The sequence below is a fragment of the Rhinolophus hipposideros genome, assembly GCF_964194185.1.
Source record: "Rhinolophus hipposideros genome assembly, chromosome: 15".
Lineage (NCBI taxonomy): Eukaryota > Metazoa > Chordata > Mammalia > Chiroptera > Rhinolophidae > Rhinolophus > Rhinolophus hipposideros.
In genome coordinates, this window is record NC_138061.1 from 48020490 (window position 1) to 48043029 (window position 22540).

The 22540-nt window shown below is 53.2% G+C and overlaps 1 protein-coding gene across 10 annotated transcripts in view; it reads left to right on the plus strand.

The window, feature by feature from the left end:
• The window catches only part of COL13A1 (collagen type XIII alpha 1 chain), a 144323-nt gene that overhangs the window by 71422 nt on the left and 50361 nt on the right, over positions 1 to 22540 (plus strand). For 8 of the 10 annotated variants that reach the window (XR_013994938.1, XM_081073525.1, XM_081073517.1 and 5 more), the window contains exons 7-14: positions 6254 to 6289; positions 7091 to 7117; positions 7996 to 8022; positions 12306 to 12332; positions 12429 to 12455; positions 13288 to 13314; positions 15226 to 15282; positions 20302 to 20409. Coding sequence is in view for 9 of the 10 variants with exons in the window: in XM_081073525.1 (XP_080929651.1) it covers positions 6254 to 6289; positions 7091 to 7117; positions 7996 to 8022; positions 12306 to 12332; positions 12429 to 12455; positions 13288 to 13314; positions 15226 to 15282; positions 20302 to 20409 (336 nt within the window). In the remaining variant the exon portion in view is untranslated. Of the gene's footprint in view, positions 1 to 6253; positions 6290 to 7090; positions 7118 to 7995; positions 8023 to 12305; positions 12333 to 12428; positions 12456 to 13287; positions 13315 to 15225; positions 15283 to 16421; positions 16488 to 20301; positions 20410 to 22540 lie in introns of all 10 variants that reach the window. The other 2 variants (XM_081073524.1, XM_081073520.1) reach the window with 1 other exon arrangement.

Below are 22540 nucleotides of genomic sequence, written 5' to 3' on the forward strand. Positions count from 1 at the left end.
AGCCAGGGAGGGGCTGGGCTGAGAGCTGGGAACTGAAAAGTAGAGCCAATCACACTGCTTGGAAACTGAGGAAGGCCAGAGGGAGAGCTGAAGGATGGAGCTAGAGAGCAGGGCAAGCATGTTAGGGGCCTGGGCTGGAGGCAGGGTTCGAAGGGTCCTGGGCTACGTAGACACAGCCTTGGCAAGGTTTCCTCGGGCTCAGACCACAACGATATGCTAAGGGCTGATCCTTGGCACTTACTCTGTGGCAGGCAGTATCCTGAGATTTTTACACGTAGTAACTCAATCCTGCCAGAGCCCCACCCCCAGGTAGGCACTGTGAGCACCTCTTTTAGAGATGAGGTAAGTGAGACACAGAGAGGTTGAGTGACTTGCCCAAGGTCATACACCAGAGTGTCGTCACTCTGGGATTTGATCACTCAGCCGGGCTGTGTGGCTCAGAGTCTGCCTCTAAACCCCACTGCTACCACAGAGCACCAGACCACGTGGTAAGCATCTGTGATTCTGGGCTCACGTGGCCACAGCCCCTGTGGGACGGGACGTCTCTTTGTGTATTGGGGGAGCCACAGCGTGGATGCCTGGGCCCAATTGTTCCTGAGGAAGGTGGTACCGAGCCAGAGGGGTGACTGGGAAATGGGAAGGACAGACCCCCAGGTTCTGATGGCAAGGACCGAGCCTGGGGTGGGCCTGTTAGGACAGGGAGTAACACAGAACACAGGTCCTACCCTTAGGCCACCGTCTCTGCCTCATGGTCTGACCACAGAGGTTCCATTGTGTCAATCATACGGGTCCTCTAACCCTTCTAGCCACATTTTTCAGCAGCAGCACGTGAATAGGCTACCTAAAAGTTGTTGAAAAGGCCTCACTCCTGGAGGACGTGCTCAGGCAGTGGTCTGCCTTCCCTGCCCTGGCTTCCCACCTCGTGTCATAAGTCTAATCAGCAACATACCTTCCTCGTTGGATTTGATTCCAATGGTGAAAGCACCTTCTATTCAAGTAACAGCAATGACTTCTGTCTCCTGGGCACCCTACATCCAGTGCTGAAAGCTTGTGTATGCACCAGTCTCTTTTAGTCCTTTGAACAAAGCTGTGAGGCAGGCCGCGCCAGCCCATTTCACAGAGAAGGAAACTGAGTTTCATAACTACCTGTGGTTACACAGCGGGAGCTTGGGTTGGGCCAAGTCAGCTTCATTCCAAAGCCGGCATTCTTTCCCAAACACCCCCTTCCATGTTTTAAGCTCTACTATTTGAAAAGTATATTTACCTTAAAGAGACAAATTGTTCTCCCTGTGGATGCCATGTGGTGCTAAGAGAGGTTTTACGGCACCAAGAGGCTTGACCAAGCCTGATGTCCTCCAGCTTTGGCCTGTGGGTCACCATCACCCAAATGGCTGAGGCCACCCCTGCTGAGTCTTCACTAGACACCACCTCAGCTCCTCCGCAGAAGCCACATGGAGCCGGTGAGAGCAGGGAACCAGGGAAGACAAAAGAGACCATTTGTCATTAAAAGGTAGAGGTCAAGTGGGCAAGTCCTCTGTGGCCAGGGATGTTGGGGAACATGTGGCTTTCCACTTGGCTAGGAAGGGCCCAGCATACATGCTGCCCCAGGGTCCATCTGAATCCTCTTCGGACTTCATAAATGATCTCAGTAAGGGGGCACCACCAGGCACTTTGGAGGAAGATGGTTCACATTCCAGTGAAGCAAGATGCTGGAGCAGTTACCCCATTAAACTGAGGAGGAGGCTGGCTCAGCAGGAACTGGGAAGGTCACCTGCAGGCTAGGAAATGTCCCCCTTCTCTAAGGGAGCTCCCTTCCTCCCTGAGCCCTCCAGATACTCCACGGGGGCCAGAAGGAGCTATCAGAACTTGCCGCCTCATTCACAGGGAGATACCCCCCTCCATATCAATACACCTGATGAGTGTTTCTTGGCTTATTTATTCCATTAATGTTTGTTAGGCACCTACTGCATGCTAAGTACTAGGTAGGCGATGAAAATCTGACTGCCGCCAGCTTGCCCCTTTGCACAGACACCAGCAATCCCATAGTGATTACAATCCAGACAGTCACTGCTCAGCCAGGGGCGGTTAGGAAGCTGTGGGGACATGGAGGAGGACCCGACTTGGGGTAGGGGCAGGCCGGGAAGACTTCCTGGAGGAAGGGGTAATTAAACGGTGCTCAAGGAGGAGCAGAGGTGACCCAGGTACTAGGCTGGGGAGGAGCACCAAGCCCCCAAGGCAGGAGGGGTTCCTATAAACTACTGAAGAAACAGGGAAGTTCTTTCCAAAACGAAGAGCAAAGCAAGGGTGAAGCTGGTGAGGTGAGCAAGGGCCGGCTCATGAAGGACCCAGATGCGATGTTCAGGAGTTGGGGCTTTTTCCTGAGGGCAGTGAAGAGCCCTGGGATTGTGATCAGCTGACAATGGACATGATCAGATTTGCAGTTTAAAAAGATCTGATCCTCCCTGCTCCAGCATGGAGCGTGTTGAGAAGGGGCTGCAGGTTGGGCCTGGCTGGAAGGTGCCTGCAACACTCAAGGCCTGGACTGGAGCACAGTCAGTGGGGCTGGTGAGAGGGCTCGGCTGGTGAGATACTTTGGAGGTGGAATTGATGGAATTTAGTGATGACAAAAATGGGGATGGAAGGAAAAACAGGAGTTCAAAATGACCTTACATTTCTGACTTGTGTGACGGAATGGATAGGGGTGCCCTTCCTGGAGGGAGGAGCGGAGGTGAGTTTAATCTGAACGTGATGAATCGGAGATGTCCTCGTACCGTCCAAGGGGAGCTGTGTGGCCCTCCATGTGAGGTGAGCGAGCCTGGTGTATTAATTAGCTGGTTCATATCCGCTCACAAGAGCGTGTCATGCATACCCTTCCCAGTTCTGTGTTCAGTGGCATCACGGTGGGAGCTTGAAATCGGCCATGGTGGGAGTATTTACACCACACAAATTGGCAAATGCTATACAAAGCAGGAGTCTGCTCACCCCCACCCCTCCACCCCCCGCCACCAGTGATTAAACACCAGCACTGAGTCTTGTTTGAAAGATAATCAGCCCTGACTTGGAGAGGAGGTAAAAGGAGCAGGCTCTGGGTGGAATAATGAGCCTCGTTCAGGGGTCAGATAGGAGGGAAGGGAGAGTTCCTAGTGGGCTATTCCTAGCCAGAACCTTCTATGTTCATGTTTCTTTGCCTTTCAAGTTGGAGGCAAAGGTAGGGAAGAGTGTCCCCTTGGGGGATCCACTTGGCTCCTCTCCACCCTGGCCTTGAGTGAAGGGAAGAGATCTCAGAGAGCAATGTAACGCTTATTTCCCTTGCTCTTGCTTAGAAGGATATATAAATCTATAAATTAATCAACAAATCTATAATCCATAATTTTATTATGATCCTAACCCAAGCGAATTTTTTATGGGGTTGGGAGGTCAACAAAATAATATTCAATTACATTTGGAAAAAATAAGCTTGTGAGGATGTCGGGAAAATTCTGCAAAAAAGATTAAGGGGGATGGTGAGGAGGGGCTAGTTCTACTAGATATCAAAACATATCATGTAAACAGGGCAATCACAGCAACACTTAAAATAGAATGGGGAGGCCAGAAATAAAGCTAAATGCACCTAGGAAATTGGTCCATGATAAAGGCATCATTTCACAATAGAAAGAGAAAAATAGATTGTTCAGGAAATGGTGCTGGGACAACTGACAACACCATTTAGAAGAAGGTTAAACAAAACCAAAAAAATGGCTTTAAAAAAGCTGAATCTCTCCATCACTTGTTATAGCAGAATAAATTTCAAATGAAAATACTTAGACGTAATACATAAAAACCTCAAATACAAGGACAAAGCGTGAGCAAACATTTAATAATTTTCAACTGGGGAATGCCCTTCAAAGCACGACCTAAATCCCAGAAGCCACAGGAAAAGATTGATGACTTTGTTAATATACATGTAAAACACCCATATGGCAAAAAATATGTCATAAAAAAGACAAATGCCAAATTGGAAAGAATATTTGCAACGCATACGATTATCAAAGAGTTACTGGCTTGACGAAGAACTTTGCTCAAATCAATAGGAAAAAGCAAAACAGCCTCGTATAAAATGTTGGTGAAGAACACAAACAGGCCATTCACAAATAAATAGGACCAGCAGTAAACATCGGAAGAGATGTCCAACCTCAGCATAAAATTGGAGAGATATAAATTAAAATCCAGTTCCAAGTCTCTCCAAGTGCCTACCCAGGCCCAACCTCTTCAGGAAGTAGAGTCCCAGTTTCCATTTGGTCAATGACAACATTCTTCCCAACATCCCTGAAAAAGCTTTGGTTAGCCTGGGATTTGGCTCTGGCTTGGAGAGATACATCCTGCTTGAAGGGCGGGCTCTGTAATTAGCAAACCCTGTGATTATCCCTACCATGTAAACATTAGCCGGAGTGGGACTTAAAGATGCTTCTTGGAATCCTCTCCTCCTGACCTTTCCTTCAGGCCTCTCAGCGTTCAGAGTCAAAAGTTTACACGGGGAAGTTTCAGAGGTTGCATTGCACGGTTTCCAGGTTTTCTCCTTGGTGCTATTCTTAGCATCACTTATCCTTGAGAGGAGAGAAACTCAGGGCCCTGCCGATACGAGTGGCATCTTCTCCCTCTTGCCCTTTTGGATACCTGCCACAAGCCCATCCTGAGCCTGCAGCATACTCCAGCTCGCTCCCCGACTGACGAGTGCACCAACTCTGATGGCAGGGTCCCCATCCCACCTGGCCACGACCCCTGAGCAGAAGCCTGTGGACACTCGTGTCCACAGCTTCAAGGAGGACCCAAGCAGCCTGCAGATGTTTCAGGTACACAGCAGATGGGTCCCAAGAAATCTTCCTCTGGATAGAGTCTGCTTCTGAAACCACTGCTTGGCAAGGACAAACCTCCATGGATATCCTAAGGCGTATCGGGCTTGAAAGCAGCCTTGTTTTATTCTGGCGCTCTTAGGTTCAGTTCGACCCAACAAACATCCGATGATGGCAGCTACCATCAAAAGGCTTCACAAACATAATTGAACATAATTCAATGACCCTATGAGGTTATACTGTTACCCTCATCCTCTAGATGAGGTAACGGAGGCACAGAGAGGTTAGACAACTTGCTCAGAGTCACACAGCCATCATCGGTGGAGGCTGCCAGACTCAAAAGCCCAAGTTCGGGCAAAGATTGTGGCCATTTCGGTCAAGGGAGGGACTTCAGCGAGAGCTGAAAGATATGTGTCTGGGGAAAGGCAGGTGAGTCAGTGTGCCTGAGCAAAGAGGAGGTGGGAAGATGAGGCAGGAAAGGACCTAAAATGGTGGATCTGGTGACATTGAGGAAGATCCTGAATAACGTCTGAGCAGAAGAGAGCCCTTGCTGGTTCTTAAGAAGGCGAGTGGCAAGAGTCATGTTTCTTAGCTCTCCGTTACCCTTGAACTCCTGCTCAGCTTTCCCTGCCCTGGATCTGCATACTTCATGCTGCTTCTAAGCTCTGCACAGCTCGTTTGTCCCGCTTCTGTCCTAAACCACTGGGCTGTGACCAGTGAACCTCCTTCTAGCCTCCAACCTAAGTACCTATCTGTGTGGTCCGCCACCCCTCCAGGAACATGGTCATGAATTGATGTGCGTCCTGCAAAGATGAGGGGATCCAGAGATTGCCCAACGAGGACAGGCCCGCTGGCCAGAGTGAGAGGAGAGTGAGCGAGCTGACCTGTTCTGGCCTGTTCCGAACGCACACATCCTGAGCACACATCCTATTCTGGCCTGAAAACACACATCCAGTTTTAGTACCCATCGATATCCAAGCAATGCTCTCAGACAAGTGGCCAGGAGCAATGACTGTGTAAATAAAAGGGACTCAGCAAACCGCAGTTCAGGCGTTTCGTGTAATGTGGCCGAATCCCCGCTGTCCTCTCCATAACCTGTTTACATGCTGAGGTTCAGTGTGTCCATAGCCGTGAGGTGTTCCCGGGTGGGTAGGTGGGGGGGCGACTTCCCAGGAAGATCCAAAGGATGCTGGCCGCCTCCTTTCCCCTTCCCACCCCCAGGCCCTGGAAGAGATATCCTGTGGTGTTCCGCTTCCATCTTTATCCTCCCTGCCGGCCAGTTCACCGTGGTACATGTCTCCCCCGGATTATCACAGAGGAGTGGGAGGGAGACCACGGCCCCTCTGTGAGCAAAGGTGAACCAGGGAACAAAGGATTGGTTTCATCTCCTACTCAGCATCCTCACTCCTCTCCATTCTTTTCAGGGTCAGCCGGGCACTCGAGGTTTTCCTGGATTTCCGGTAAGTGGGGAGGGCTGAGCTTAGCTGTGTTCCCCTTCCCCCCCACCCAAGGCCTGGCTGGGTTAAACTTGATGCAGGGCCAGCCCTGAAGCTGCTCTTGCTCTTCCAAACCCTGGTCAGTAAGGACCCCCTCCCGCAGGCTTTCATGGAGAGCAATGGAGGAGAGAAGTTCAGCACTTGGCTCATAGTGCAAGGGAAGACAGGGAAATTAATATGAAATAAAGGGCTGCAGAACCGGGACAGGCAAGTGAAGTCACAGGCTGGTATACCACAGTGGCACACCGGAATGTGGAACGGATGAGGGAACACAACCTCCAACCTGGCTTTGAGAGGAGGTCCTCCTGGAGGAGGCAGTCAGGTGGCTGGATGTCCTTTGATCCCTGCCTCAGGGGCCCAAGCAGGTTCTAAGAGGGTCAGAGGAGCAGCTAGCTCCCATTCACACAGGCCTCAGTGCTGGCCAGCCCTGCCTCTCTAGGAACCCATCATCCACTCTCCACCCAGGGTGAGGCAGATGGTGACAGCCACCACCAGGTCCTTCTTGTGCAGGGCACCTGGCCCTGCACCCGGCAGACAGCATCTCACTCACTCCTCACAAGGATCCTCTGTAAAAGGTCTATTGTTCTCATCCCCATCTTAGAATTGGAAACTGAGGCTTAAGCTTACCCATGGTCACATGACCAGTAAGTAGTCCAGCAGAGACGTGAACCCTAACTGTTGGAACCTCACCCACTGCCCCAGCTGCCTCTTCAGCAGGAGACCCGGGAGGTTCGGTCTTTACATCTGTCCTCTTTCTGCTTGCAGGGTCCCATTGGGCTAGACGGCAAACTGGTGAGTAGACCCTCTCGGGCTGCGGATTCCTCACCCTTCTCTCGGTCCAGGTCACTAACCCAGCATCTCAGTCCTTCCGCAAGACCCCAACTCCCTGGAAGAAGCTTCAGATAGAATGAACGGTCCTGGCGCAGAAAGGGGCTGCCAGTGGGAAGGGGGGGAGGGGCCATTAGAATGAATTGCCCCTGATCCCGGGGGGCCTCCCCACAGCCGCCAAGCTGGGCTCTCAGCTTCAGGAGCAAGAGCCATGTCTAGAATTTGGTGATGCCAGGTCCTGTTGGAAGGGAGCTGGGTAGGGAGTGAGGCAAAGAGGCAGCAGGTCGAGAAGAGGGGTGGAGGGCTCAAGAGCGAATTCTCAGAGAAGCCTGGTCACTCGCTCATGCCCTTGCTCCCAGGGCACCTTTGGTGTCTCCCGTTCTCCCAGGGTCTCTCATCCCTGTTGAGACCCCCGCACACATGTCCATGTCCATATGGAGGCTGCTTCCCTGTCCTTCCTTTATTTATTTCAATCCTTTTGACTTGTCCCCAGGGATAAATGTTCATGGAGGAAAGGAGACCTCTCCCCACTCTTAGAAAGAAGTGAGCTGGGGGAGACCTCGACCCTCCCATGCCCTCAGAGATGCCCCCCACAAGTGAAGGCAGTGGGTGCCAAGCCCCCCCACTCTTCTCTCCTCTGAGCAGCTGGCATCCTCTCAGATGAGGGGCCCGGCCCTCGTCTGGTCACTCCACCCCTGTAGGCCAGAGCTAAGCACAGCAAGGGCGGTCATGTCCATTCATCTCACAGGCCCGGTAATGGAGGGAGGAGCCACCTGTGGCAGGCTGGCGGGGCTTCTGGTTTGCAAATAGCATGGCTGACATTCATACTCTTCTCCTTCCAGGGCCACCCCGGACCAAAAGGGGAGATGGTAAGACACCAGCTTTCCTGTCTTCCTTCTGAGCGGTGGGGGACTGGCCTGGCCCCCATGGGCCACAGCCAAGCACTGCCTGGCAAAGGGAGCCAACTGGGACAACGGGAATAGCCGTCCCCACGGTCACTCCGCAGCTATATACAACCCATCCCCCTCGGTCCTCACATCCACTCAGGGAGGCAAGGCTGCAGGGGGCTTCTCCATATGGAAAATGCGGAAAGGGAGGTCCAGGGAGACTCCACACTTGGCCAGTGTCCCACAGAGTTAGAGGCTAGCATTCCCTCGGGTCTGAGCTTACATTCGGCGTGGACAGGGGAAGGGGGGGGCCTAGGGAACCCACCCACCCAGTACTTCCTCTGCGATCTGCTTTCCTCCTGCCAGCCTTACTCTGGGCTTCCCCAGGACTCCTGGAGCCCAGCACAACCTGGCAGAAGCGGACCGTAGCCCCCACCTTCCTCCTGGCCCCTTCCACCTCTGCAGAGCCTTTCAATTCCTTTTGAAAGGAATTTCCTCTCTCTGCAGTCTGCCCCAGGCCACTCCTTCCAGAAGGGAAAGGCCTGTCCTTGTCAGGGGCCATCCACTCCAAGGTAGGGGCCCGTTCTCAGTGGGAATGATGGGCCATTAAGAGCGGATGGGCCAGCTCTGGCTGGAGTGCTGTCCTGTCTCCCCGTGTCCCAGCTCCACTGTGAGGAGCCACCTCCTGGGGACAGGCCTGGGATTTGGGCCGGGTGTGAGAGCCCCATGGCAGGCTCCCCATCTCCCCGTCCAGCCAGGCTCTGGGCTCAGGCCTTGCTCCAAGTGTTGTGTGAGGCCACTCTCCACAAGTGGGGCATTGCCAGGACGCCTGAGGTCAGAGCCCTGCCCGCTGAGGGAGGCAGATAACCTTGTGGGTGGAAAAGGAGACAGAGGAGTGTTGGCTGGGACGCCTGGGCTCTAGCCCCAGCTCTCCCCGACTTGCCATGGGAACCTTGGCAACTCAGCTCCCTCTGGACCTCAGCCTGTCTGCTTGACTCAGACTCAACTAACATTTAGTGAGGGCTTTCCGTTTGGTGGGCCTGGGACTAAGGGCTGCAAATATATCATCTCACTTCATCCTCACAGCACCTTGGGCTCTGGGTCCTGTCAGTGGCCCCTTTGACAGCTGTGGAAAGGGAAGCTGCAAGAGACTAATTTGCCCGAAGTCACACTGTGGGGGAGCGTCCAAAACAAGATCCAAATCAGTTCTCGATGCCGTCCCTCCACGTTTTATTTCTTTTCTCTCTCCTTATTTCATTGTCTCCCTTCCTTCCTTTAACACATTGTTATTCGGTATCTGCACTATGCTGGGCACTGTGCCAGGTGCTAGGGATACAGACAGAGGTAAGGAAGGCTCTGTCCTTGCCATCCTGGAGCTCACCGTGTAGAGGGGGAGACACACATTTAAATAATCACCAACAATCACCGAATTGCCTCTGCATTCAGTGCTACGAAAAGGCAGGACCTGTTACCCTGAGAAACGTCGGTATTACAGCAGCACGTCACCCACACTGAGGGTCGGAGAGGTGTTTCTGAGAAAGAGACTTGAACTGGGGCCTGAGGGATGAGTATTGAACTAAGGTAAAAGGGGATGGAAAGAAGGAGCCTCTGGACATGTGAGAACAGCATGTGCAAAGGCCCTGGGGCAGGAAAGTCCTTAAAATATCCACAGAACTGGAAGGGCAGTGAGGCACTGGAGGCAGTAGATGGTAGTGCTGGCGTTGGAATCCAGGTCCCCCCAGCCAGCTTTCCGCTCCATCCCAGCCACCTCCACTGCAAAAGCATTTCTTGTTTCCCCTACCCTGTTCCTACGTGTGCTGTGCACATGCATGAAGTAATGGAGACCAAGGCAGGAATAAACTCCCATGCTGCCATTGTGGTAGAGGCATAAGGCATTTGGATGCCAGAAGTTTGGGGTGCTTACCCCCTCCGCCCCCTTCCTGTGTCCTGATGCTACCGGATAGTCTGGGCATCCAGTTGTAATAACGATGGTCACCAACTAGCATGGGACTGTAATCCTCATAATGATTTATTATTCCCACTCTACAAGAGGGGAGATAGAGGCACAGAAAGATTAAGTATATTGCTCGAGGCTACACAGCCCATAAATAACGGAGCAGGGATTAAGACCCACATGGTGAGATCTTACCCCTTCACCACATCTCCTTTCTGCTGCCAGGGCCCTTTGTCTTGAAGGAAAGGAACCCTTCTTTGGGGCTCCTGTTCCTGCCATCTCTGCCCACCTTATTTGACTACCCATGAGGCCTCCCTGTCTGTTCAGGGATCAGAGCTAACTCAGGCGGAAATCGTGGGGCGGTCCCAGCTCCCATTAGCCCCCATCAGTGTGATAGAAGCCCTGTCTGCCTGATAGTCATCCATCACAATCCGACAGGCCGTAGAGCCCTTTAGGCTCCTGTTTGGCTTGGCACAGGAACCCCAAACTGCTAATTCAACACACTCTCTGGTGTAATTATCTTGGCTTGGTTATCAGCTGTCCATCTCCTCCTCACCTCTCTCCCCAAATAGTTTTCCCTCTGCTAAGTGTGCAACATAGGGGGCTGGGGCTCACCCTCATGAGCTTAACCAGTGTCCTCACCTGTCAAAAGGGTCACCTTTCCCCCCATAGCTCACAGTAGCCCTGAGAACCTGATGTGTAGACCGATTGGAGTCCCACAAGTGCTGAGAAGAGTCGGGACTCTGAATTCACAACTTATCTTACCACTCACAGGCTGTCCTAAAGGGGGGAGGAGTTAATTCACACCAAGTGCTTAGAACGTTGCCTGGCACACAGGAAGTACGACAAGTGCCTTAGCCAGCGTATCATCCATGACCTGCCTCCAAGAGGCAGCTGCTATTCAGCTGGAGCTAATTGATGCCATGTGTTGTTGAACCTTGAAATATTTAAGAGAAACTTGAAATCCAGGGTGTTGTGTGCTCTCTTGTCAATTAACTGAAATAAACTATGTAGGGTCAACCAAATGCCGTTGGGGACCACCACTGTCCCACGGGCCACAGCTGGACTCACAGCTCTGTCTGTGCAGGCCGGAACCTTTGTTTATTTCTTCACCCCCGGCCCTCCCTCTCTCATCCAGCTCCTTTCTCTCCCCTGAGAGAGGGTGGCCTGGTCACCTGCCAGATGCATTGTATTCTGCTGAACTTCATACTAAACCCTTGGTGGGCACAAGGGCTGGGGTACCACATGGACTGTCCCAAAGGCCACTTGTCTCCTTCCGTGTAACTCCTGGGACTTTCCCAGTTTGGTGGTTAGTCCAGTTGGACAGTTGGGGGCTAGAGAAGGCTCTTCTCCCACCCAGAAGGATATATCCCTAGGTATCCTGAGTTCTTCAAGCTCCAAAGAGACTGGTCCAGCAGATGGGCCTCACAGGCCCTCAGCATAGTAGCTGGAAGGGACCTCAGTCCCCCGAGACTGGGGCACTGCCTGCGGCTATAGCCATGTCTTCTAGCAGCCCTGCCGCCCGAGGTCCAACCCAGATCAGCGTGAGGCAGAGTGGAAACAGCTGGGCCCTCATGGCCAGACAAAGCTGGGCCTCGTCTCCCTCACCTCGTATAGGAGATGGAGCACCCATCTCATGGGCGAGTGCGGGTGTGAGCCCAACACCTCTGAAAGCCTGCCTCAGTGGGTCCTCAAAATGGAGGCGCGAGTCCTCCCCTTTTCCCTTCTACAGCAGCCTCAGCTCAGGCTCCCAAGAGAGCCAGCTGGATGCTGTGTCCTCCTCAGCCAACATGGGTCCACCCTGAACCCGGGCTCCTTTCTCAACGTTGCAAACTTGACAAGACCTCCTGGAAAGAAACCCCAAGGTCTCTTACGTTCCTCCAAGGGGCCCAGGACATGACTTAAGTCGCCAACTTCCTGCTTCCTCTCTTTCGCCCAAAGTTTCTCCAAAGCTGTGAGAAGATAGGGAGGAGCAGGCCATTCCCAGTGGCAGAGCCCCACCAGACCTGTAAATGCCGGTGGAGGAATGAATGAAGGAGGGCGTCTGTTCTTCATGTCAGCCATGGATGGTGGGCAGGGCACAGCTAGTCACGCCCACTGATGGGTGAAGAAGCTGAGACATGGTATATAGGCCATACCACCTGGAATGTCGCAGACGCAGACATAGGTGGCGGAGTACAACCTGTGGGACACTGGGCATTCTGAGACACGCCTGGAAGCCCAGATTCTAGCACAGTCCCCACCTTGGGCTGCCTGTCTGATCTGCCTGCTTTCTGTGCACCCACTGACCTGTGTGTGTTTCCTCCCACAGGGCCTGATGGGTCCCCGAGGACAGCCGGTTGGTACCTCGTCCCAATGTTCCCCAGCGAAGAGGCTTCGGGCTGCTGTGTCCTTAGCTTCAGTTTCTAACGCTCTCATTTCTATCTCTTTGTAGGGACCTCAAGGACAAAAAGGAGAAAAGGTAAGCCTGATGGAGGTTTTCTAGAATTTTCATCTCAGGAAACAGCCCCCCCAGTAGGTAGAAAGGGGTCCAGAGTAGTTATTTTCAAACTTTCCTTCTTATGAGCAGAATCAGGGCGTCCACCATGGCAGCGAGGTATATGAGAGAGAAAAGGGAAGCTACTCTGGGTCATTTTCTGTTCTTGGGGGAGGGACTTGGAGCCTGGCCCCCCTCAGCCTCTTTCTCAGCCCTCCCGCCTGCCACCCCCACCGCTTTCCATAAGCCTCTAGGATTTTGAGGTGTCAGTGTGTGCACCACAGGCCTGGCCCCCTTCCCGGTCTCCTGCACACTCCATCTCCTTGAATATCTGATGGAGACAGCCGGGCTTGCCCCTGGGCGGGTAATACAGGGACCTGCACCCCCAGCTCAGAGGTGTCTCTGAGGACCCTGTTACCCACAACCTGCCTCGCTGTCTGCTGTTCCCACCCAGGGGTTCCTGTTCAGGGCCGTTGGGTGGACCACCCAGAGGGTCATTTTTTCTGGAAGATACCGCCAGCCAGGCATGGAGCTTAACTCCTGACTGTGCCATCATGGCAAGTGGTACATGGCGGCAGTCCTGCCCCAGGCTCCATGGGGCCACGTGCACGCAGGCCCTGGGGGCTTCACCCCTGCTGCCAGCCAGGAGTGAGGGAGGGAATTCGTTCTCCTGCCTCGGACAGCTCCGTCCAGGACCAGAGCAAGGCTGGCGGGTGATAAGTGTGTGCGGTGTGTCTACAAGTCCCACGCGTGTCCCTGAGGCCCCTCCCACCAACAACCTTCTCTGCCTCACACCTTCTCCTTCCCTCTCTCCCAGGGTCAGTGTGGAGAGTACCCACACCGGGTAAGTGAACCCCTAAAACAGATCCATCCTGGGGCACAGCCCCCAGTTCAGCCTCATCTCCCTGGGGCACCTACAGAGCTTGGGAACAGGAGCATACAGCCTCCTCTGTGCTCAGCAGCCAGAGCAGGGGCCGTGGGGGTGGCGGTGTGTTTGCCCAGCCCGGGAGTGTGCCTGGGGGTCGGTCTACGTGTTTGTGCAGAGCCGGTCTCTAGCACTCGTGTTCCCCTTCACCCTCTGCCCCCATGCGTGGCTTCTCCTAGCTGCCCCGTGCTGGCTGGGCTGCGAGTCTCCCAGCAGGTGTGTGTCTGGAAGTCTGTGTGCCAGCGGCGCGTCCCCTTCTCTGTAAGGCCGTGTGGCGCGCGCGCGCGCGCGTGTGTGTGTGTGTGTGTGTGTGTGTGTGTGTGTGTGAGAGAGAGAGAGAGAGAGAGAGAGAGAGACTGTGTGAGCGTGTCTGGCTGCCTTCCCTGGCTGAATCAGAGGGACTTTTGGGTTAGTCATTGTTTCAGATGACCAGATGGCCCAACCTCAATGGTGGGACATAATTGGGGACAGACTATATCAATTCAAGGGTAAAATCTCTGCCTCTTGAAGAAGAGGACAGTCTTTCCAAGCAGGGTGGGGGATTTCAGGGCTGGGATGGTCTCCCAGTGCTCCCAACCCCCACCACTCCCTCCTTTCCTGGCTCTACCCCAGAGGACAGAGCCAAAAAACTGTAGTTATCCTATTAAGAACCTGTACACGATCTGCCCACAGCAGAGCCATTCTTGGCACAGGGAGGGCGAAGGTGTGCACTGCTTCCTGCGGTGAGAGACCCATGAGGCGTCACCAGGAAAATACCCTGTTTTGTGGATCGGCCTTGCCCCCTTAGACCTAGGCATAAGAAGTAGGGAGGGCCGGCATCATTAAGGGTCCGTCCCTTGTCGTGGGCCTCATTTTACCCAGAAACACACACAGTGTGGCTCGCTGGCCACCCACCCCGGCCAGGTAGGGAGATTAACCACAAGCCAGGCTCAGAGTCTACTGTGTTGCGGAAGGCCACCAGAAGGGTCTGCTAGCAGGGTTCAGCCAATCCAGCTCTGGCCCCTGGGTTCCTGCGCCAGGGTGAGGACTCGGGGAGCCTTGAACACGAGTAACTGGAGGGGGTTGAGACCCAGGCTAGACTGGGCCTGGGCAGGGGCACAGGCCGGCAGCAGTGTAGACACAGCCAGCCTGTCAGAGGCTTGTGCTCCAGTGAAGCAGGGGCCCTGGTGTTCCGGCCTGATCCTGATACAATAATAGAAGGTCAGCTGTGTTTATTTGAAACGATGGCCTCACAGGATTGTTATGTTGCCCGAAAGACAGACGGCATGCCCCAGCACAAAAGACAACACAATTGCAGATGCTTTGGCAGTGTGTCCTCGGTCCTGAGCGCACACATGAGGCTGGCAGGAGGCGCGGGCCCTCAGCCCCTCAGCCCAACACCAGAAGAGGGAGAGGGCAGGGTTAGAAGGCTCCAGAAGCACCTTGGTCACAGGGTACAGCAAAACATGGCTTTATGCCCATAGCAGTGTGGGGGACAAGTCAGGCAGGGGTGAGAGCATATTTGGGGACCCAGCTGGTGGGCAAGGCAAGGCAGCTGGCACCCTCTGTTTATTTGGAAGTGAGTAGGAAAGCAGGGGGCTCCTAGGGCAAGTGGTCTGTTGGCTTTCTGAGGGGTCTGCGGTCGTGCTGGGGTGGCATTCCTCCGGGTCCACAAGATACCAAGCGAAAAAGCCTGGTCCCTGCCTCTGCTCCAGCCTGAAGCACCCCCAAGAGGGGGCGGGGGGAATGGAGCCCCTGGGACGGGGAGCAGGGGAGCTGGTGTCTGTGGGCTCTGACATTCACTCTCCCTGTTGCCCTATCTCTGACACTTCCATTCCCCTCCCATACCAGGAGTACCTAAGCAGCACTCTAGCAGCTCTGCGCTCCAACCAGATAATTACCCTGAAGGTTTGTAGGTTGTGGAGGGGCTCCTGTCCCTGCTCTGCTGAGAGGCACCCTGGACACAGAGCCCAACATTGCATGTTTTCAGGCCTCTAGTGGGAGGGGGTGGGGCTCTTGGTGCAGTGGCTCCCCATGAAGGTGGCAATGACCTGGAAGGGCTATGATTGGGCCCCGGAGTCCCCAGCTGGGCACATTCTCAGCCCAGGTGGCCCCTGGTTCTTAACACTCATCCCAGGGGGCTCATGTGAGTTAAAATACTTTCAAAAATAAGGGGTTGATTATCTGCCATCTTTGTTTTCGCATGGGTTCTAACTGCTTCCTAAAGCGATGGGGTGCTCAGCTTCCATGGGTAGAGTGAGACTGGAAGCAGCAAGAATTTCCAGACATGAAAATCACATTTGACAATGTGATTGTAAGTTGCTTCCACCCAACAAGTCGTTGAACATGTCAGAGACATCTTGGCCTGGCCTCTGTTTTCCAAACCCCCCAGCCCCAGGGTGAGCCCTCACTAGTACTTAGCTTGTGCCCACACTGGCCACACCCTCCGCGGGCTCAGCCCAGGGGCGCCGGGGTTGGCACTGCCCTTGACCACCTCCCTGGATTCGCTGACACCAGCCTTTCTCGTTCAACCAAAAAAAGAACCCAGAGGTCTCCGCACACCAGCCTGGCTTCAAGTACCAATTTAGCTGGTCCTGTGGCTCCCTACGTAGCCAAAGCCCCCGAGTGGGCTGCCCCAGCCCAGCAGCCTCTGTCCACAACCAGGGGTGGGTGGGGCCGGCAGTGCGATGCTGCGCCACGTGTCAGGCGGCCTCTTCAGCCCAGCACGGCCACGGAGGGCAGGTCCAGCCAAGGAGGGCCACGCTCCCAGTCAGGGGGTGCTGCTGGCCAACCCTGGAAGGGCCACTCCTCCTTCCCGGGATGGCATACCGTCCAAGGGCAAGCTCAGCACTGCGCCCCACAAACTGCAAGAGTGCCCATCCCCACCTCCCCTCCCTGTGCCTCACGCTCGCTAATCTCTCTTCTCTCTTCCTCTCCTCTGCTGCCTCTTGGCCGCCCTGCCTTCCTGGCGACTTTTCGGCATCCTCCTGAACACCTGCGATCTTTGGCCTTTGCCCTCTGGCCTTCCAACTCATCTTTCTCCTCAGCTGCTGCCTCTCCTCAATTCAGTGCGACTGGCTCCACCCCCAGTCATAAAAAGGCGGACCTTCCAGGTAGACCCCCTTCCCTTTGCCCAGACCTTGCACACGCACGTGTGGCTTCCCCAGCGGCTTGCCAAGTCTCTGGGCCCTGACAGGCCAGCGGGGGCTGTAGACGAAGCCAGAACCTCACTCTGCTTTGGTTAAATTAGACAGAAATGGACCTATGAATGCCATATACATGGAAATACACAACACCCAGAGCCAGCAGACCCACAACTGCCCCCATACCATTACTACGCATAACAGCCACCACCAACAGCCGTTACTGGGTGCCAACCACTGCGTTACACATTTTACAGGCCTGATTTCATCTAATTCTCTCAACAGTTTTATGAATTAGGCATGGTCATCCTTATTTCACTGATGAGGAAATCAAGGCTCAGAGATGTTAAGTAAGTTGCCCAAGGTCACACAGTAAATTGCAGAGCACCCGGGTTCTCTGCCTCTTACTAGCTGTGTGATTTGGGGCAAGTTACTTAACCTTTCTGTGCCTCAGCTTTCTCATTTGTAAAATAAGGATAATAACAGTTCCTACTGCATAGGGTTATTGTGTATGCAAAGCACTTGGAATAGTTACTGGCACAGTTTAAGTGCTAATTGAGGATCAGAGAGAAGTGAATTTGTGCCCAAGGTCACTCAAACAGTAAGAGGCAGAAGGGGAACTGGCAGCCAGGTCTTCAGCTCCCACACCCGTGGCTCTCAATTGGGCCTACACCCTTTATATTTAGAAATGCAGATTGCTTAGCATCTGATCATCTGTAACCTGAGTTTGAGGAGTGACGACTTTTACACAGGGAATGTAGCCCACAGCCAACAGGTGTAAGCACTGTGAGCTCCTGCTTCCTTCTTCCTTTCTTCCTGACCCAAGGCGGCTGGGATAGGACGAGATCACAAAGAGCAAGAGACCTTGGACTCAGGGATCAGGCAAAGGTAGTGCAGCTTGATTCCAGGCCTCATGGGTTCTGCCCATGCCTGTAGCCTTCCTGTCACTGCCTAGGGGGCAACCCCAAGGCCACAGGGGTCCTGGAAATGGCAGGGCTCAGGATGCAGTCTGAAAGCCTGACAGCAGCATCTGGAGCCACCATCTGGCCTGACTCAGGAGCCAGGAGCCCAGGGCCCTGCCTGTATGTCAGGCACCTGATTGAACAGGCTGAAAAGCATCACTCCAATTAACAGCTAAAAATACAGAGGGACACGTGATGCGTGTGCTACCCAAGCCTACATATCCCGTGACACTGGCCCAATCCTCGAGAGTCTCCATGTGCTCCGAGTGCATGGCTCTTCAGGGGGCCCACTGGCAGCTCTGAGAGGGACCAGGCCCTCCCCACTGTCACCGTCCCCTCCCCATGCCAGACCCCATTCCAGGAGAGCCGAGGCCTTGCTTTCAGAGCAGGCATTCACCTCAACCCCTAGGAGCCGCCTCCTGGCTTAGTTGTATTAGCTGCCATTTGTTGAGCCCTCGCTGGGTTCCAGGCACTGTCGTAAGAATTCTGCGTGGATTATCTCCTGGAACCCCACACCAGCCACCCAGCGGTGGAGGTGGCCTCATCGTCATCATCCCCACCTTACAGATGAAGAAACTGAGAGGGGCCCAGGCATGTTACTGCCTCCCTTTTCAAGAGCAAGGGGTGGGTGAACCAGAACCTTCTGTGCTGCCCTGACCTGGTTTCCAAAGTAGAGAGAGAAGAATAGGGGCCCCTATTTTTCTGCTGCAGCTTCTGCCTGGAGAATAAGGTTTTTATGCTGTCAGCCATCGTGGGACATAAAAGGGCTTGTCCATTTTGTATCAAGAAACCAATACTGATTTTATAGGCTCTGTAAGGTGCTTAAACACTGGGTCTAACATTAGTTGAAGAAGGAAACTTTGTAAGAGATATGATGTGCTTAGCAGATGCTGGTGGAGGTTACTTCCCAAGTGCAGAAAGTTGGACAGTGAGCAATTTTGCTGGGGGCTTATTTGGAATAAATAGGAACACTCTCGAGTTTTGAGTTGGGGTCCTGGCTCCCCCCTAAATTCTCCATGTGACTTTGGTCAGGGAACTTAACTTACCTGAGCCTCAATTTTCTCTTCTGTAAAATGGGACTTAGGACCAATTTCTATACTTGCCTCCTCCTCCAATGGACACTCTGAGCCCTCAAGTGGCTTTTCATAGGGTGTGGCAGAATGAAGCTGAGGCCGCAGAATGACTGCTGGGTGCCATCTGCTCTATCATGTCCCAGCCAAGAGATGGTTCAAACAGATGCTGCTAAAATCTTACAGTTCTCATTCTGAGGTTGTGCATTCCTACTGTTTCCCCGAAAATAAGACCTAGCTGGGCCATCGGCTCTAATGCGTCTTTTGGAGCAAAACTTAATATAAGACCCATTATTATATTATTATATTATATTACGTTACGTTACGTTATGTTATGTTATACTATATTTATTATATTATATTAATTATACCCGGTCTTATAGTAATTTTTGGTATTAATTTTTGCTCCAAAAGATGCATCAGAGCTGATTGTCTGGCTAGGTCTTGTTTTGGGGGAAACACGGTATTTAGAAACATCATTTCCGTTTGCAGCAAGCATCATCAGCTCCTATTTCAAAGGGAAACAGAAATGTCATAGAGGCCTGCTGAGACCACCCTGAGCAGGAGGGGCCTGCATCCCAGCCTGACCTCTCACACCTGCCAGGCTGTTTTGTATTCATTTATCTGCAGGGATGGCTCCCTTATCACAAGAGCTGATCCCAGATCATCCCTGGAGAGGTCACTTGGAAAATAACATAATGGCTTCAGGGTCTAAATCTAGGATGACGCTGAATGGCCCTCAGCCCTCCGATCTGGGTCACATGGACCAGACTCTCCTCCTCCTGAGGAAACGCGATGTCGCCCCTGTGTTCCAGGCCCTCAGTCCATCCTGGGCACAAGCACTGTGGGTGACAAATGCTGGGCTCAGAGCAGCGGGCTGAGGAGTAGGGGCAGGGCAAAAGGATAATAACAGTGACCTCATACAGGCACAAAGCACTTACAGTTTCAAAATTCAACCAAGCTAAGGGTTTCACACTCATTGTCCGCTGAGGCCAGGCACAGATGACTTAAGTGACAGAAAGAAGCAGGCTGCACAAAGGAAGGATAGGGAGGCTAGGGACGGAGACAACTGGAGAACTCACGCCCTGCCTGATGGGGGCGCCACTGCCAGACCCATATGCTAATTGCCCCCAAGAATGTGAGCCCAGATGCCAGGGCTCCCAGTTTTTCCCCAGACGCTATCAATCCAAACTTAAAATCTCTTGCCCAATTATTTAGGAAGCCAAACAAAGTCCTTTGACCTCTGACCCCAGGATCTCCTTTGCTGTGCTGGGCCAGATAATCAAAGATGGCAAAAAGCTGCCATAGAAAAGGCAGAGCTGCTGTTCTCATTCGGTAGCTCAGAGGCCAGGGCATAGACAGAGGATGTGACTTGCCACTCGGAGGGGGCAGAGGCGGGCCCAGGTCTCAGAGCACCTGGGCTGGACTCTGGCCCTCCTACCAGGCTGGGAGCAAACCTTCGGGGCCCAGGGTCACCTCACTCACTCCTCTGCCTCTGCCACCCACAGCCGGGCTCTTACCCTGGGACCAGGGCTCTTACAGCAAGTCCTCTCTGGAAGCCCCTCCTCCTGGGGGCCTACTGCCTTGGCCTCTCCTTGCTGCCAGCAGTCGCTGCATGTAGTCAGCACCATCACGCCACCACCGCCTCCCACCAGAGCCCACGCAGGGCCTTCACTGGGTGCATGGCACTGGGGCGGGAACTGCTCCACAGCCCTGGGGTCTCTGCCTAACACTTGTTTCCACAAACCTCAGGGTGAACAGGGCCAGGCTGGCATCCAAGGCCCACCAGGGCCACCAGGCCCCCCTGGACCAAGTGGACCTCTGGGGCACCCAGGACTTCCAGGGCCCATGGGGCCACCCGTAAGTATCCCCTTCCTCTCTCCACCACCTCCCCTCCTAAGATTTGTTTCAAGAATTCTCTGGAAGCACCCAAACTTGGCGTAACCAATGAGAACCTGGGTCCCCGCCGAATGGCAGAAGCACCTTTGCACGGCCATTGGACACGGGTGGCCCATGCAAGGAGCTGCCCATTCCTGTCGTACTCACCTGTACTCACCTGTTGCACTCTGGTTCTGAAAACACACCTCCTGGGTCCATGGCCTCAACTCCAGTCATTGCCTCCAGGGAGGAAATCACTCACAGGCTGCTCCTTTCCCAGTCTCAGCAGAGAGGAAAAAAATTCCCAGGGCCACCTTTGATGGCTGTCCCCTGACTCCTGGGCTTAGGAAAACCTGAATTGAGGGCACTGAGTTCTGAAGGAGGTAGCAGGGGGGTATCTAACTAGCTGGCACCCCTAACAAACTTGCCTTCTCTGGTGTGTGCAGGTTTCACACTCCTAAGCCACATTCCAGCCGAGCTGGATGCCGGGTCCACCATGGGGACCCTGCATGGAGCCTGAGGATTGGCAGGGACCACTGCTGGGAGGGGCACAGGGAGGTAAACAGGCAGCCCCTCTAGGCAAGGCCACATGCAGGTGACAGTTCAAGCCCAGGGGTCACCAAGTCACCCATTTTCAAACCCTGGCCAAGACTTGACTCTTTCTCAGCTCAATTTAGTGGAAGAAAAGTACTAGCACAGGAGAATAACTCGCCTGGCACCTGGGCTTTGGAGAAAATGGGTTCTCTACCCAGAGCTAAGACATGTCATATGTTACTGGAAGGGTAAAGTTAAGGACAAAGTCTGTTTAATAATGTTTTTCCCACGTGACTAAAAGCAAATAAATAAAAACCCTGTTTTTCTTTCTTATGACAAAAGCATCATACATTCATTGTGAAAATTTTGGAATATAGACAAAGAAAAATTTTAAATGGTCTATGTTCCATATCCAGAGTTCACCTTCACTAAGGTTTTGGAGAGTCCTTCTATTTTTCTCCTTAGACATAGCTGTTCCTACACATTTCCAGGTTGATAATGTTCCGAATAATATGACAGTTTGTATCCTGTTACTTTTCCATTTACCATCGTAAACCATGCCCTTTCCTATGTCAGCGTCTCCCATGACATGGCTCTTAGGGCTGCTGGGCCTATTGATAAGATAGTTAATGAGTTCCCTTCTGTGATCTATATCCTTGAATGTAAATGTCCACACATCTCTAATTGTGTTGCCCTGGAATAGATTCCAAGAAGTGGAATTGCTAGGTTACGCTGTACCTGCCAAATAGCCCTCAATGAGCACAGCCACATTCCAGGTCACTCCGTTTCACATCTGTGTCCCTCGGCTGGGCGACAACTCTGGCCGACTGGCACCCAGCTTGCTGGGAGGCTGGCATAGCAGTGTGAAACCTAGCTTGCTGGGGGTCTTGGCTCTCCTGCCCAGCTTGAGCCCCCACAACGGATTTTAAATATTTCCATGATTTCTCCTAAGACCCCAGGGAGGGAGATTAGTCTTCCTTCCATGGGTTTCTAGATGGGAAAATGGAAAACCTGAAAGGAAGTGAAATTGAGGGAATTGAACCAAACCAAGCTGAGAAAACAAAAAAGTGCTCAAAATTCGCTTTGCTGACCTCCCTCCGCCAAACACATTGGGCTCCCACTCACTGAATCCAAGCCAGGTGGTTTTCTTTGTTAGGTTTTTTTTTTTTTTATAAAGAAAAAACCCAGAAAGTGTGATTTTAAACCAATTGAAACAGACCAGACTCAGTCATCATGGTTTCCTGCAGCCCGTGTCTGCCATCCGGACCCACTCCCACAGCCACAGTGGAGCCAGCCTTCCCTTGTCTCTCCCTTGGGCTCCCGCAGGCCCTGGGCCCACACCACCTCCCCACTGCTGGCTGCCATGGTCACAGCAGCCCAGGGAAGGACACAGAGGGTTTCTCCACAGCCTGGCAGGGCCAAAGGCAAAATCAAGGCTCTACTGGGCAAGGTTGGCTTTCCAGGGAGGGGTCCCAATTAAGAAGTGGGCGGGTGGGGATCTGGACCAAACCACACTGTCAATTTAACAGGATGCCGCTGACCTATTTTCCAATGGGCGACTACAGAGGAGATGCCCACG